Source organism: Magallana gigas, chromosome 8 (genome assembly GCF_963853765.1).
Source record: "Magallana gigas chromosome 8, xbMagGiga1.1, whole genome shotgun sequence".
Classification (NCBI taxonomy): domain Eukaryota; kingdom Metazoa; phylum Mollusca; class Bivalvia; order Ostreida; family Ostreidae; genus Magallana; species Magallana gigas.
This window is the reverse complement of record NC_088860.1, coordinates 35,584,588-35,601,819: the sequence shown is the minus strand read 5'-3', so window position 1 is coordinate 35,601,819 and position 17,232 is coordinate 35,584,588. Positions and strand designations below refer to the sequence as shown.

At 32.3% G+C, this 17,232-nt stretch overlaps 3 protein-coding genes across 3 annotated transcripts in view; 1 reads left to right on the top strand and 2 right to left on the bottom strand.

Moving 5' to 3' along the window:
* LOC136270987 (uncharacterized) overlaps window positions 1–17,232 on the top strand; it is a 71,327-nt gene that overhangs the window by 45,554 nt on the left and 8,541 nt on the right. The gene's annotated exons all lie outside the window — the stretch shown is intronic.
* Window positions 1,055–4,623, bottom strand: LOC136271053 (sentrin-specific protease-like). The gene is made up of 10 exons (XM_066070145.1): window positions 4,513–4,623; window positions 4,219–4,395; window positions 3,919–3,985; window positions 3,366–3,464; window positions 3,139–3,222; window positions 2,147–2,257; window positions 1,913–2,023; window positions 1,736–1,802; window positions 1,244–1,312; window positions 1,055–1,155 (listed from the first exon to the last, which is right to left on the bottom strand). Exons 1-10 carry the CDS (start codon window positions 4,550–4,552, stop codon window positions 1,081–1,083), a joined length of 900 nt encoding a protein of 299 aa, XP_065926217.1. The 5' UTR covers window positions 4,553–4,623; the 3' UTR covers window positions 1,055–1,080.
* Window positions 5,786–17,201, bottom strand: LOC136270561 (uncharacterized). The gene is made up of 7 exons (XM_066068500.1): window positions 17,154–17,201; window positions 11,503–11,568; window positions 9,602–9,680; window positions 8,861–8,956; window positions 6,900–7,019; window positions 6,733–6,807; window positions 5,786–6,303 (listed from the first exon to the last, which is right to left on the bottom strand). The coding sequence occupies exons 1-7, from the start codon at window positions 17,190–17,192 to the stop codon at window positions 6,209–6,211; spliced, it is 570 nt and encodes a 189-aa protein (XP_065924572.1). The 5' UTR covers window positions 17,193–17,201; the 3' UTR covers window positions 5,786–6,208.

Below are 17,232 nucleotides of genomic sequence, written 5' to 3'. Positions count from 1 at the left end.
TTATCTGTTATAGTCCCAGTAACTGGGATTTCATTAATTTGTTTGAAAAGGCTTAGTTACTGGAATTCATTTACCTATTTTAAAGTACCAGTTAATGTGATTTCATTATTTGTAAAGGCCCAGTTACTGGAACTCAATTTAAGAAGTTATATTTAAATCTGTGTATGATTCCCTCTAATTATTACGGAAATTCAATCCGAGTACAAGCCCCATTTCCTTTAGATAACGTACTGAAGTTCATTAACAGTAATTTAGTGGATTTTACGTACTTTTTACAATTTATTAATTTGTTAAAAGAAAAATATAGTTATAAACAATAAAAAGTGTTTTGATGATGCGGGTTATATAGGAAGCAAACGCAGGCTAAGTATTTTATAAAATAGCATTTTATTGAAGTAACTCTTTATATTTACTTGTTTATTATTTTCTGTTGTTAAACATGTTATGTTATCTATATGTTATTGGTTGCCAATCACCAAAGAGAGCATTTTATTGTTTAAGTAAGATCTCCTTTACTGGGATCTTATAATTTTAATTTACTCGTAAGGTCCCAGTAACTGGGAAAACATTTAATTCTCAATTTTTAAGGCCCTGTCACTGGGATCAGGGACGTATATATGCTAATATAAACGTTTATATTCTAGTATGCTGGGATTTCACTTAATCTAAAGTTCCATTTACAGGGACTTTCTTCTTTTTTTTTTTTTTTGATATACCAGGTAGTCCCAGTAACTGGGATTTCATTAAACTGTGTGAACAAGCTTAGTTACAGGGATACATTAACCTATTCTAGTAAATGGATGGTTATCATTGAATATGTATTTACAAAGGCAAAATTACTGAGTTTTATGATTTAACAGTCTGTAAAACCCCAGTTACTAGGATGTTATTCTTAAATGATTTGCAGTGGGTTGTTTATAAGCTGAGAAGTAAAATATACAACAGCTCAGTTTCTGAACATGACATAATTCTCTTGACCATATATACAAACCAGCTATTTAAAAGGTCCACTTAGTACTGGTGTACAATAAAAACACAACAACAAAGAATGAAGAGGATTTTGTGAATTCATTATATTCTCTAGTTGAAACACAAGTTAGAAACCTCATTCCTTGTGAGGATTACTGTATCCGACAGATGTGAAAGTGACTGGTTCTAAAGATAAAACAATTCAAATAATTATTGATATTGTAGGTAATACATTAGGAAAATACAAATATAATACAATATAAAATATTCCAACCTGTAGAATGTTCCTCACAAAAGAAAGGAGATAAACGCCACAGTCGTAGCTGTTTTTCTGTTGTGGGACCTACCATTGAAAATAATAAAAAGGTGAGTATGTAAGAATGAGTTTTTTTATACAATGATGCTATTCCAAAGCTTTGGCAAGCTAATAGATAACACATACCATCACAGATCATGTGGGATTTTTTAAATCACTTATTGAAGCAACTTTTTATGAGAATCTAAAAATCCATTTCATGAAGCTTTTTGAGACATCATATCCATGGAAATATGTACAAATAAATAATGACCTCACCGTTGTGTAATATCAAACATTAATTTGAATGGTAATATCCCCGACATATTGTTGCAAACAAAGAATAAATGCTAGTAAATCATTGGGGTTTCTTTCTCACCCCCCCCCCTTTCAAATTTAAATGTATTTCATAAGCAAGAAAGAGCTATCTCTTGGGATTAACAATGAACAAAACCTTTATAACCAGTTCACCTCAGTGTGCTGAACAATAACAGTATTTGCAGCCCGTCCTGCCTTCTCCAATTCCTTTTCAAAGAACCTAAAAACATACCTATATATTTTTAAACATATACTTGGATATATATTTGTCAGACTCACTTTCTATATCGCACAAAAAAGGAATGAAAAGTTCACAAGTGTTAAACGTACACTCTCAATGATGATTCCTCATCAACATAGCTCCCACTCATGGAACATATGATTGAGATCGAACCAAAATCTCCTGCCATTACAGACAAAGCACCAAGATACCAATGTAACCTGCCAATCAAGTGTGAAAAGGAAATTGTTTGTGTATCAACTTCTGATTAAAATTCTCTCTCCTCTTTTTATTACCATAAATAAAAACTGTTAACACAATATGCAATAGATTCACTCCCTTACATGTTACTGATAGGAACAAGGATGATTGTTCCATCCTTCAGCTCAATGTTGGTCAAAGTGTCCTCTACTCCGACATAATTGCACCCACTCATGTTTAGTGGTCTCCTGTTCCTGTTTGAAGAAGACACTTATTTGATGTAAGCATTCTTATCTGTATGTCATTTATTCATATTTACATTTAGTGTATATTTCCCCTTATGTTTGCATTGGAAATCTGCAACGTTCAATTTTCTATGAATGCACTTTGCTAATTAATAAGCCGTGAGCACATCATAAACGTCTTCATGTGTTTTGAGTATATCTATTTTTGTATTGAGTATATTTATTTTTGTAAGATTAAATGAAACATTGTTCAAATTTACTTCACCAATTTGATATGTACTTTTTAAAATAAATGTTAAATAATATTTACTCCTTAATGAACAATTTTTCTCTCCAAAGTTCCTGGCACTATATTTTTAGTCGAGGAAGTGAACTAAATATTGTATACAGGGAAATATTCACCCCCGTTTTATTTTCACTCATTTCGACCCTCGTTGTCAGCAAGCGAATTCAAGACTGGACGAATTACATACTCATATTGTCAAAACCATATGCAAGTGATGAAGGGCAAAAATAACATGGGGTGAAAATAACCCTGTAAACAGTAACATGTTGATATGGCTGTTCCATGTATGTTTCATACCCTGACTGAAAGCTAATATAATGGCTTTATATCAACAATATTTATATATTCTTTACAAATATACATCAGTATAAAAATAAATATAAGCATTGAATGCTTTATTTTGGATGTCGTCAGTGCTGTAACACACCAAGCTGTGCAGACAAATTATCATACGACGCTAACAGGCAGTATTTGGTTTGTCTGCACTGATTGGTGTGTTACAGGACCGACATAAAAAAATAAGCATTCAATGCTGAAATGAGTGTGTTGTTCTATTTTGTACTGGTAATCATATGTTATAATTTTAAAATGAATCAATACTTACAGCTTGCCTTTCACCAAAAGCTTTTGGGCAAATGCCGTGTTCAGAATAAACACATTCTCTGTGCCCAAGTCTTCTTTCATTCTTCTGTATCAAAGTGAATGAATTCTATTTTTAAAAGCAAAGGAACTCCACTTTTGGGGGAAAACAATAATATACATATATATACATGGTTTCCAGTTGGATATGAGAACATTTTCTCTTTATTTAAGATAAAAGAGCATTGGTACCTTGTCGCAACATCAATGATGGCATCTGTCAACCATCTCATTGGGTGGAGGGACACCATGTCAACCTCATAAAGATCTATCCCCATTTCAATTCTATGACTACAGGTATAAGCAAAACATTTTAATGCTGGAACATCAAAACAAACCAGAAAAGAAAGGATTTTCAAACCAATCAGCAAATCAATCCATATTTTTAAAGGAAATGGAGGTATGAGCATAAACAGTATGAGCCACGCTTTGTTGAAGGTGAATTAATTTAATTCAACTTTTGTTAAATAGTATCCATGTTCATCACTTAAGGTCTAACAGCATACACACTAGTTGTACTCATATTAAAGAAGTTACAGAAATGAAGACAGTATAGCCAAGATAAACACAAATATCCCGCAAATTTAGCAAAAGATGGAATCCAAATCATAAAGAAAACATAGAAAAAGTTGAACTAGGAAACAATTCATTCAATTCATCAGATTAGAATAAAAAGAAAAACACCAAAAAAAAAAAGTATATAAGTGGAAAGAGAACAAATAAGAACAGAATATTTATTTCTCACACATTATCCATTCCAGGAAGTCTGAGCTTCTCAATAACTTGAGGTGTGGGGTTTGGAGTGTTGCACCCTTCATTAAGTGGAAGAAAATTGTCAAAAGTCAACCAAAACATGGCATTTCATATGCAAAAGAATGCACTAAAGGATAGAGAAACATACATATGACGCCCTTTAGATAAAACAAATATCTGATGTGACATGAAGTACAAAAGAACCATTTCATTGCAAACATGTATTAAATCATGAACACAATTTGCTAATGAAATAGAACTTCTGTTAATAAAAAACCAATTAAAAATTCACCTGCTAGAAAAGAAACAGGAACCAATAGGTTATAACAGCCTTCACTCCTAACAATCTCCAATGTCTGCTTTGCAGAGGGAACACAAGGACACGGAGGGAAAGAAATAACCTGCTTATTCTCATGTAGTTTGATATTGATTTCTAATGCCCCTGCCAGGAGAAGCAATCTGAACCGATCTAAATTCACCAAGCAAAAGCAAGTATAATCATACCAGAAAGAAAAGAAACTATGGAATTACATGTACAACATATCAAAAACTTCAAAGCCATTTTGATTACCGGTACTTCTATTACCATTGGAGTTAGTCATGGCATCTTCAAAACATTTCAGCATGTCATCTCCTCCACTAATCCCAAGGAGATCACAGATAACCTGAGGCTTCACTCCTCCACTGACTACACGCTCATACTATCAAAAAGGATTAAGTACAAACTGTGAACACCTTAAAATAATTCTTTCAAAATTTGAGAATATTCAAGGTATTTGGCAATCTGATTCAAACCTGCTGTACATAGTGGCCCATATGAAGAATTCCTTGAACTCTCATAAGCAGATCTAGATGGGCTTGGCTGCAGGGGGCATACATGTTAAAGCATTCCCTGATACTTTTACATTGTAAAAGCTTTGCAAAGCCTTCTCGATTCACACCACTTGAATACCGGTAATTGAGAAGAAATAATAATTTTTATATAAACTGACAATAATTTTTCAAACCTTCGGAAAGTGTTTTGATTTAGAAAAACATACCCAGGTTGAACCAAGGCCACTGGAAACGTTTTATGAGCCATAAAGGCCTCTCGCAGGGTCTTAGTTGATGTGTGTGTTGCAACAACTGATGCAACAACCTCCGGAGAAGGCATTTTGTCCATAAGTTGCTGCACATCATTAAACTTGCACTGAATAAAATATTAGCAAATACATTTTACAGAAACACACATCAATTTCTTGTAACATGACTGCATATCAACATTAATGTACATTAACAGGTATTTTCTTAGATGCAAGCTACATGCTTATGACGAAAAACCAGGGACACGCGATTTGTTCACAGTATGTAAGGAGTAAGTTAATGCTGAGAAAAATGTCACAGAAATTTAATGGAATCACAAGGGTAAAACATGATAACCCCATCTCCTTTAGAGAAGGGTTATAAAAATAGGCAAATTTATTATTTAGAATGACTTGCTATATCCAACTTAAATTGAAGTTCAAAAATTACTGTAATATGAAATTGGTTGATACATGAACAAATCTTCTGAGAAGCCCTTTAAGCTTCAGAGAAAATAATCACATTTTAATACCAAATTGATATATCATTTAACTTAATAACCTTGTGGTTTATTATTAAAGTGAATGTACCAGATACTACTAGCACTTTATTTATCTTCTTATTACCTTGTTCATAAGGTTCTCTACCTTGTAGGATGAAATGCTTTCCTGCATAAATAGGATGCAAGCATGAAATAAAAGATAACACATAAATAAAGTACACACATTTGTTGAAAAAGGGAAATAATTACTCGTAATACATATGAAAGTACCTTCTCAAGAAAAGCACTGCCATCGTTGACGTTACAGGCAGAATGCTGCTCTGGGACATCCTTCGTTGGTACAAAGAAATTCCAAATGTGTGATTTGAAATAATTATTCAATGATTCATAAATGAAAATAGTGGTATGTATTGTTGCATACGCATTGGTGATTGCCTCTATTACTTATCACCACTGATGGACATCTGTTGATATTAATGTGGTGAAAAGTAAACAATGTTTTAAAAATATTTATAAAGGTTTACTTTTTAAAATTCCCAGCAAGATTCACACTCATAAATTTGAACTCATGACTTAAAGATTGTAGTTGACCCTCTAACCCATTAAGCTATACTGTTATATGACAATTTGGGAAAGAAAACACTTATAAAATTGCACTCTACTTCATCATTTATCATAATAAATAGTCCGTCACAATTTTGAGATGTCTCATACCGACTTAAAGAAAATTAACATAACTTACTATGCAGTGAAACACCTGGAAGCTGTTGAAAATCTTTCTTAAATCCTCTGCTCCCAACTTTCTATGATTGACTAAAAACAATCTTAATGGTTAGTTCTCTGATATGCTTCCTTATGCACATAGCTCACCTTCAACATGTCTCAATTGAATAACAGTAATTGCATTGCCTGTGAAATTTTTCCCTCTAAAAAATTTGATTTTTGAACAAGTATAGGAAAATCTGAATTAACTAACTTCAAAATGAATATATAAATGTGTGTGTGTTTATTACATCCGACAATTTCATTTCTTTAGCAGCGTTTCCCTAGAAACGATAAATATAATAATTACGGTATATAATTTTGTCAACTCATGCAAGATGGAAATAAGCAGCTTATTACATTTAGCAGTTCTGTCTCTTTTAGATGTGAATTGTTAATGCTTAAAATCGTCATCAAATGTATAACTCTCTACCATTGTTCTTTTGTTTAATATGAATGCTCTGTTTGTGTCATCCTTACTTGTTCTATTAGGATCCTGAAAAGGAATGCTCGCTGGCCATCCCTCTGGTCTTGGACCTTTCCAAATGTTCTTTCCTTTTTGACACAAATTACTGTTGTTAATATCATAATAAGAGATACTTGAAATATATTCTAAATCTTCAAACAATTGCCATTGAGCAATACACCTTGTACAATCCCTTTGAGAATCAATGGCAGGATTTTTCTCAGAATGGCTTCCGGGGTCTCTACTGCATTTAATGAAAGAAGATTCTTCCATTCCTCCTCAGCCGTAGGAACTTTGTATTCTAGTTGTATCAATGAAATGTGATCAACAAACATCGCAAATCTAGCATGGGTGTATGCGCTGAGACTGATGGACTGATGCATTGAGTGACAGCTCTATTGGGTGTAATAGGTTAACAATCTAAATTGTGAGTTGCAGTTTATGAAACAAGCATTTTCAGTGGCCGTTTAAGTACCCGCCCACTTTTACCTGCTTGCATGGTATTGATAATTTATGCATCAACTGCCAGCTGTGTCAATTAACTCTGTATCAAGACTACAAAAACTAAATGACTGCAATACTTGACGAAGAGTTTTCACAATAATCGCTTCTTGTTTTATATGGTGTAAACAATTGTCAAGAACAATGTTTAAATGGGTTCCCCATTTCATTTTTCAGCAAAATGCTTCATTGATCAATTCAATCATTTTTAACTCATAAATTTAAGTTGAGGCAGTATTTATTTTGTTGAAGTTTATTCCAAAGAATTCACATCTGTTACCGATACTGACAATAAGTATAACATTAAATGCATTTTATTAAACTTCAACCTATCAATGATACACATAATTCTACAAGTGTGCGTGTGTTTTTAACATACACAAAACTCAAAATCTATGACAGAAATGTGCTCAATTTTGGACTAAACTGTGATTAATCTGATTTTGTAACTCAGTCTGTAAAAGTATTAATTTTACTACATGTAGCTCTATATTCATCAGTCTGAGACAATATTTTTTTTTACCACTGATGCTGATGCTTTACTTGCCATGGACTTTCTCTCAAACATGCTAATCGACCTTGGATTGTAAAATTCATGTGCAGATCAAGTGTCCAATTTACATGCATATAAACAAACCACACTTCTTCATTTTACAAAGCAGGTGATATGTTTCAAAGATTTATTGTAAGCATATGAGTAAAGACATATGCTATAAAATGTCTAATGAATTTCAAGGTGTGTCAACCTGAATTTTTCCGTGGATCTACATTTTGCAGCAAGCTTTTTGTGAGGAAAGACAGTCTGTTCAACTCATGCTATACACCACATATAGTACATAAATAATGTTATTGGATAAGAGAAGAACAATCTGTGACTTTAATCTATATGCGCCCATCCCTGCTTTTAGAGAACTTTTTCTTTATTTTCACGAGCATTATTTACACATGAATGTAAACATTGCCCCGTTTGTTCTAAAGTAACTCTGTATGTAATTTACATGTATAGCTTGCAAGTACAAATTTATCATAAGTTTTCTTTCTCCGGCATTTGTTTCCACGTGTTAGCATCATGTTCTCAACATGCACTTGATAAATGGATGAGTCTATATAAATGCGCCAATCAGAATCTCTGTTGCAAATCACAATTGAAATACACACTCATTAGAAAGTAGTCAACACTCAACACAATGCTACGTACATCAGCCTTAGCGTGTACTTTCATGCTAGATTTGTGATAAAAGGGCATGGTCATGACTTTGATCAATGTTATTTTTCAGTTTTTGTTGTTTGTAATGTTTTAGAAATACAATTCTGATGATTAACTAAAATTTGTGTGTCAGTCGTAGAGTTATAAGCAAGATACAGAGCTCACAGTTCTTTGTTTTGTAAATATGGCTCGTGCTGTTTTTGTTTAAATTAGTTCAATTTACAGGTAAAAGTTATATTTTAAGCTTATTTTTTTCTATTCTAATAAATCATAATGATAAATAAATAGTACCTAGCAATTTTCACATTCATTTTGGGTCTTAAACTGGAATTTTTGATTCAACATTCAGAATGTTAACAAAAAACACAACATATACTTCATTTACATGACAAAGAACTGTACCATCTTTTCAATCAATTATTTTTTTTTTTTACCTTTAGCTGATAATAACATGTCAGCATGATGTGCCATACTGGCTGATGCCATCTGGGTTGAGAAATCTCCACAGATGTCTCGCAACCATGGAGAAACTAAATGAATATTTTATAAAACATTTTGTGACTGCATATTGAGAGGTATACACTAATACTGTAATTGTGCATTCAAATCTGCAGCAGGAGTAATATTTTCCAAAACTCTGTGTCAGTTTGAAGCACATATGGGTTGTTGCTTTCACATTGCACACACGATTTCACAACAGATGGTCATGGATTTTCCATACATGTACATGTATCTTGCAAAACCTGATGATTTCATTGATGTCATTTTATATAATTATGACTTTTTGAACCAGGCAATTAAGTTAAATGTATATCTTTACATAACATTGACTTATAAAATTGAAATTTGCAAAATGCTTTTTGTAGGTAAAATCTTATTCCAAAAACACTTACCGTATATCTATAAAAATATTCATATTAGGTTTTAATTCATTACAATGCTATAGCTGTGTGCTAAAGATGTGTGCAAAGTTAAACGATCCTAAGATCTATGGTTTTTAATCAATCTTGCCCACAACCATTTAAAACCAATATAATATAGGCTAGCACAGAAACACTAACACACCTACAACATAGTAAGAGATGTTCTTCCTGTTTGTGAGAGGAGTAATACTGCTATGTATGTGTCAAACACAAATACTAAACCTTGACCACAAAATTATCACAAACCATTACCATGTCCCTCTGTTTTTCCATTGAGTGTGTGCAAAAACACTACTGGAACATCAGGTTCCTCTTCCATGAATTCTCTGATCTACAATTGTGGATTTGTTTTAGTTTACATTAATAATTCCTTTTTAAAAACAAAAACACAAAGAATTGATGAGCAAAACTAACACATTAAATGATGACAAAACAAACTACCGGTAGAACTGTCCTAATGGGACTAATACCCCCGCAAGGCTAATTTCAAATGGGACAAATAATTGAATTGAATAATAAAGGTTTGGAACACATACAAATAAAAAAAAATTTGTAGAATTGTTAAAAAAAAAATTAGTTAACAAAGAAATATTAAAATCAAAGTCAGAATAACCCCTCCCTTTGCAGTAAATGGAAATACAGGTAGCCAAGCAATGCTCTTCTGTTGATAAAACTTTGAATATCTTTTGAATAAGAGTCTTGACAGATGCAGTTAGCTGTTTCAAATTTTCCAAACTTTCTCCTATAGTACAATGGAACTCCATATCAGAAAATTGATCCTATAAGACTATGATTTTCTTTGATGAGCTTGTTAAATTAAAAATACTCTTAAAACATTACCAAAATTACCACACTATGTATAAATATGTAAAAAAGAAAATTTAATATTACCGGGTACAAACAATTTTAAAATTCCAAAACACTACAATCATATCAGTAATTTTGAATTTCATTTAAATTAATGCCCTATAGGGTCACTTCAATTTACTTGACTAATAAATTTAAACAACTTCTGAAAATAGTTAACTAACAGGGGACAAAAAAAATCTATGAAACAATTTTGTATCAGATAGGAGTTTTTTTTTGGAATCCTTGATAAAGGAGATCATGCTCTGTATCTGAAGATGTGACCTGTTCGAAAAAACAAAATTCATCTAGCATTTAAAACCTTTGACTCAGATTCAAAATTCAAGCCTGTCAGTAATTAAAGTAAGGACCAGTAATATTAAGATATAATCATTGAAGGGCACCAGCTCCAAAAACTTAACCAGCTCTTTAAACCTTAAACTCCTCCAGCATCCGTAACCTATGGCTCAGATTCAGCATTCAAGCACATCAGTATCATCAGACGCACCATCCTTGCAAGTTTGGTGAAGTTAGGACCAGTAATAACTAAGGTATAATCATTAGAGTGCACCTGCTCGATAAACTTTAACCAGCTTTTAAAACTTTAACCTCATCCAGCATCCAAACCTTTGGCTCAGATTAAGCATTCAAACATGTCAGGTGCATCAGCATCATAAGACACACCATCCATGCAAGTCTGGTGAGCTTAGAACGCATAATAACTTACAAATGGCTATCAAAGGGCACCTGCACCAAAAACTTTAACCTGCTCCAAAAATCTTAACCTCCTCCAGCATCTGAAATTCATGGCTCAGGTCTTTCAAGTTCATTTGTAGGTCCAGATGCATCATCCATGCAAATTTGGTGAAGATAGGACGAGTAATAACTTAGATACAGCACCTACAACAAAAACCTTAACCATGCAGGTCCGAACGGTGACGCTGGTGGTTAAGCATAAGCTGCCCCCGACTTTGTCTTGGTGAGCTAAAAACTGCTTCAAAATTTTGGCACAGATAAACAGGAGAAGGCATCAAATTTGTTTTGAAATGAATCCCTCTATTTGGCATGCCAAAACATAGTGTCCTAAATTTCAACTATCTGTGAAGTGAAAAATGCAAAGAAAATATGTTAAGGACAGACAGAGACACACCAAAGGGTAAAACAGTGTACTACCGTAGTACTTCTCCTTAGGGGCGAGGGTTTAATTCGAGATTTTAATTACAGCTTGCATATACTATTTGAACTACCAGTACTACAGATATTTAAAAATTGTGTATAAATATCATGCATTTAGACTGCTTGGTTACCTTATTTGACAGTCTTTTTAGTTTTTCTCTCCGTCGTCTTTTGATCTTCTCTTCCTCTTTTCTAACCTAAGAGACAAACTAATATTTAAACTAAAATTTCTTAAGTCTTAGTGTAGTCTGTTTGTGAAATATATTTTTTTGTGTCATAAAAAAAATAAAAAACGTATATATAGTATAATAGTACTATTATACTATATATACTATTATTTTTTTTTTTTGCACAGATTGTCTCAAAACCCTGTGGATATTCAGGAGATCTTTGTGCATGTGTTTATATGCAATTATTGTCAAAATAATAATGCACATAATTATGTATTTAAAAAAGCAACAAATGACACAAATGCTTAAGTAGCTAAACACAGGTTCACTATAATATAAATATTGTAGACATTGAAAGTCCATTTTTTGAGCAGAGGAGTACTGATACTGTTTTTAGTGAATTAGATGAAGCCATAGATGAGGAGGAATTACTTTCAGTATTAAAAAAATTAAAATGTGGTAAAGCTGCCGGAACAGATCACCTGTTAAATGAATATTTTGTTAAATTTAAAGAGTTTTTTTTACCAGTTTTAGTTAGACTTTTTAATAAAATTTTGGATGCAGGTACTTTCCCAAGGAGCTGGTCTATAGGTGTAATAATTCCACTTCTTAAAAAAGGTAACACCAATGATGTTAACAATTACAGGGGAATAACTCTTGTTAGTAATCTGGCAAAAATATTTACCACAGTGTTGAACTATAGATTACTTCGCTGGTCTGACGACAATGGTATCATAAGCGATGCGCAGTTTGGGTTTAAGCCAGGTCATAGTACCACAGATGCTATTTTTGCACTTACTAGTTTAGTATCTTTATATTTGAAAAAGAAAAAGAAATTATATTGTTGTTTTGTTGATTACAGAAAAGCGTTTGATAGTGTGAATAGAAACAAGTTATTATACAAACTTGCTACAAATGGAGTCACGGGAAAGTTGTTAAGTATTATTAAGCATATTTATTGTGAGTTAAAATCATGTGTCAGATATAAGTCTGAACTGTCAAATTATTTTTCGTCAACAACTGGACTTATGCAAGGAGAGGCTTTGTCGCCTTTTCTTTTTTCATTATATATTAATGATTTTGAAATGGATCTTATCCGAAGTTGTTGTGAACCTGTTGACTTCAGAGACCTTTCGCTTTTTCTTTTAATGTATGCTGATGATACTGTGTTAATAGCTAATTCAAGGGAGAGTCTACAGGGTATGTTGAATCAATTGTATCAATTTAGTAATGATTGGAATATTGGTGTGAACACAGATAAAACTAAAATAGTTGTTTTTCGACATGCGGGTAGAATGTGTAAAAATGATTTTTGGACCTATGACCAAAAGCATGTTGAGGTTGTTAATTGTTTCAATTATTTAGGAATCAATTTGAATTTTAATGGGAATTTTAATGTTACACAGAAAACAATTGCAATGCAGGGTAGGAAATGTATGTTTGGTATTCTAAAACTATGTAATGAAACTTATTTAAATATTGAGACTAAATTAAGCATTTTTGACACCTATGTATCTAGCGTTCTTAACTATGGCTCCGAGATATGGGGTTTTCACTCTGGTGATGAAATAGAACGAGTTCACACAAATTTTTGTAAAAGAATTTTGAAAGTTAAAAAATGTACGTCAAACTTTATGGTTTATTCAGAGTTAGGTCGTCTACCTATGAGTATTATACGTAAATTGCGTATCATTAAGTATTGGTTGAAATTGATTAAAACAGAAAATTGTATATTACGCAATGTATATGAGGAAATGGTCTCACAGTTGATACCAAATACATGGTGTTTTAATGTCAGAGAATTATTAGTATCTCTGGGTATGCATGAGGTCTGGCTTTCACAAAATGTGGCTAACACTAATGTTTTCTTAAAAATTGTAAAGCAGAGATTGTCTGATTTTTTTATTCAGGAAAGAGACGCATTTTTTGAGTCATCCTCTAAATGTTTATTGTACAAGTATCTGCCTGACACTTTTTCGTTACAATTTTATTTGAGTAAAAATATTCCGGAAAACCTTGTTGTCCTTTTAACAAAATATAGACTGTCATCGCATATGCTTTTGGTAGAGCAAGGCCGATATAATGGAACTGTCAGATCGATGCGTATCTGTAAATATTGTAATTTAGGTGAAGTCGAGGATGAATTCCATTTCATACTTATCTGTCCATTTTATAAAAGTCTACGGGTATTGTATTTAAAAAAATATTACTGGTCTCGTCCTTCAATGTTTAAGTTAGTTCAACTCCTTGCCATTCATAATCGCAAACAATTGTGCCATCTCGCAATGTTTCTGCGTGAGGCAGGTAAAAAACGGGATGTCGGATAACTAGTACATCCAACTGATGTATTATTACTATCACTATTATTATTAATATTACTATTATTATCATTATTATCATTATTATAATCATTTGATTTATTGATTTATAGGGTCTCTCCTCCTATGAATGTACATGTATGAATAATATTTTTTTTGAATATTGTTTAACGTCAATAGCGAACTGTTTGATTTTGATTGGATAGAGTGTAGCATTATATATTTATAATTATGTACATATGTTTCAACAGCTTATAATTCATTTGAATTTAGCCAATAAACAATACAATACAATACTTAAAATCCAGGGGGTTTTTCTCTTGGAAAAAGCATGATGGTAATGGATTTTCTTGCTATTTCATGCGGTATACATGAAAATTATTTTTTTTTAATTTCTCAATTGCATGATATAGGGGTTTATCTTTCTAATACATGAAAAAGTATGTAGAAAATATTTAAAAAATTAATTTTGTGAGACTCTAAAATAAAGGGAGGTAACTCCAAAAACATCCGGATTTTACGCGTGCAGAATTTCATGATTTTTTTAGCGGGGAATATAGCTCTTTTAAAAGCTGACAAATGTATCCTAAAAAAACTTTAAAACGATGCCTAAGGACTTGCTCTTGAATATGCATGAAAATTAAAATTGCTGATGTATTTGCATTCTGCTGTTAGGGGGAGCCTAAAATGCATGGGTGTACTGCATTTAGAGGCATTCTTTTGTCTATTTCTGTATAGCTGTTGTATTCACGCATTATTTCACACAGTTAAATGCGTGAATCTCATACATATATTTCATTAAATTAATGAATCATTTTGCATATTGTTGCCTGTAATATGAACCTGTACATTCTGGGCTATTATTTCATTCATTATTTGTTATAATCATGATATTATTTTTGTCCCCCGCCGCAACGCAGAGCGGGGACATAGAAATGCCGGGCGTCCAGAATTCTATTCTTGTTTTAAATGTATATGCCCCCAGAGGGCCCTTGATTGGTGAATATATAAAGATATTGTTTTGAGTGGCAAATAAGTTCTAGCTTTAAGTAACATGTGCATTATTTTTAAATATTTACAAAATTCACAATTTTATCTTTCTATTCATATCAGAGACATTAATAACAGAGATTGGCAGCTGATCGAAATCTTGCGAAATCCCCCGGTCCCTATTGTAAAGTGTTCCCAGTTTAAATCATTATATCTTTCTAATATAAAACAATTATATCGAAATAAAAACAACTAAAACCTATTACCAAAACATTTAAAATATTTTATTTTCATGAGTTTATGTCATATAAACAATATTAAAGGAAAAGTTTTAGGAGGCAGTTGGCTTCCTGTCGTCCGAGATTTCGCCGATGTTTTATAGCTGGCCAATATATTTTCTATATATTAAGGTAGTCCTATACTCGGCACTAAATGGGCTCAATCATTAAAAGCTTAGCTTTAAATGATAAACATACATTCTAGTAATACATATACAAAAGAAAATATGCATGTTTACAAGCTAGTTTGTTTGTTATCACCTCTCAGACGGGTGTACCCCCTTGCGAAAATTATTGACAATTATGAAATTTGCCAGACGTCCGTTTTTCCTAAATATAATTACCGTACCAATTTTGGGAAAATTAGAACTGCACATTCATAATAGAGTTTAAAAAATTTATTTAAGCCATATTTCATCAATAATTTTGCGCAAATTTTTGTAAGTAAGTACGCTTTATGGACCTGATGTTATTGTATCAAAATAGAATACAAAAAATGCAATGCTAGTATCGCGTTTGGTAATTTTTTTTTTACTATTTTATGGACTCAAACTTAAATTTATGGTGTTTATTCAGATTGACATCTTAGAAAAAAGATCTGTCAACAATGTTAGATATCATTTAAACATTAATTAATTGACGATTTATTAAATTCGTAATAGCTTCTGCCTCTAAATTTAAACCGATTTTAGTAAAAGAAAAAGAAAAATTCGGCAGGGGGGGGGGGGGGGGGGGCATCAAAACAAACAAGATATAAGCATACCTGAGATCCTGGTTAATCAGAAACTTCGTTTTTCATTTTACTTTAACAGAATCGAGTTTCTTAACATTAATTATTTCTATCTCTCATAGAATACATATATTACCGTTCTAATTGCTTATTATTGCCATTGTTTACAACAGCGATGTAGAGAAAAATCAATACTGGGTATCTAAAACGCTTTGTAAAAGTCGAACCAATATTGTAAAATCTGTATTATGACGTAATGTGATACTCGGACTACTTTAATTTGATTTTACAATTTTTTCTTTCAAAAATGTCTAAAACCTATGCACACTTTTCATTAAAACAATACTGGCGTGCAACCAGTTCTCGCCAAGTACCATTTCTCGCCAGTACATTGTGACCTCATTTTTCGTCTATAATTTGATGTGTTTATAAAATGACGTCACAATGTACTGGCAAGAAATAGTAATCGGCGAGAACTGGTCGCACGCCAGTATACTTTTAGTTAAAGATCATTATCTCAGTTCACTAAAATGTAGTTCACAAAGTAAGGTTGGTCCCGTACCATTTTTCAACAACAAAACATGCTAATGGCGGAGTTGCCAATCTCTGTTGATATATAGATATGTATGTAACATGTTTTTACAATTTAAATTCAAACGGGTCAGTTTTGCTTGTCCCTCATCTAAAAACATCCTTATAACGTTACATATAAAACTGTGTTTTGCACCCTAATTGTATTTTGTTGCATCTTAAAATATTTATTAAAACTATTAATTATGATTTTCCTAGGTAACTGGGTACGTTCTTTCTTGGAGAAAACATACCATAGGAATTGGGTACGTTTTCTCTTAAGTAGGTGTTCTCTAGCAATCTTTTAATCTTGCTTATGGGGAGGAAACACTGCGACTGATTTGATGTCTCCACTGAAGGTCATTGTGATTATGTCGGTCATTAGACCGACATAATCACAATGACCTTCAATCAGAACAATTATTAATCAATCATTATGTATATGGTTGAAATATGTTCATACCTACGATATAGATTAAAATGATTGCAAACATACTTTCTGACACAAGTATAGGACTAAAAAATAATTACGGGGTCAATTATGGATACAAGATTTCCAAATTAACTCGAATTTCCTATTCCTATTAACTCAATAAACTTGACAAAAAAGTGTATACCACTTCAGAATAATAACTAAATAAAAAATATCATAATATATATGAAGTAGGAGTATAATATGGATCCTAAAACTTTAAACTATACAATCCAAAATCATGAAAAACGTACAAATTTGAATTTAGGGTCACCGTCTTGCTTATCCTCCATATTGTTTTCTTTTTTTATTAACTGCAGTACTAATTGGCGC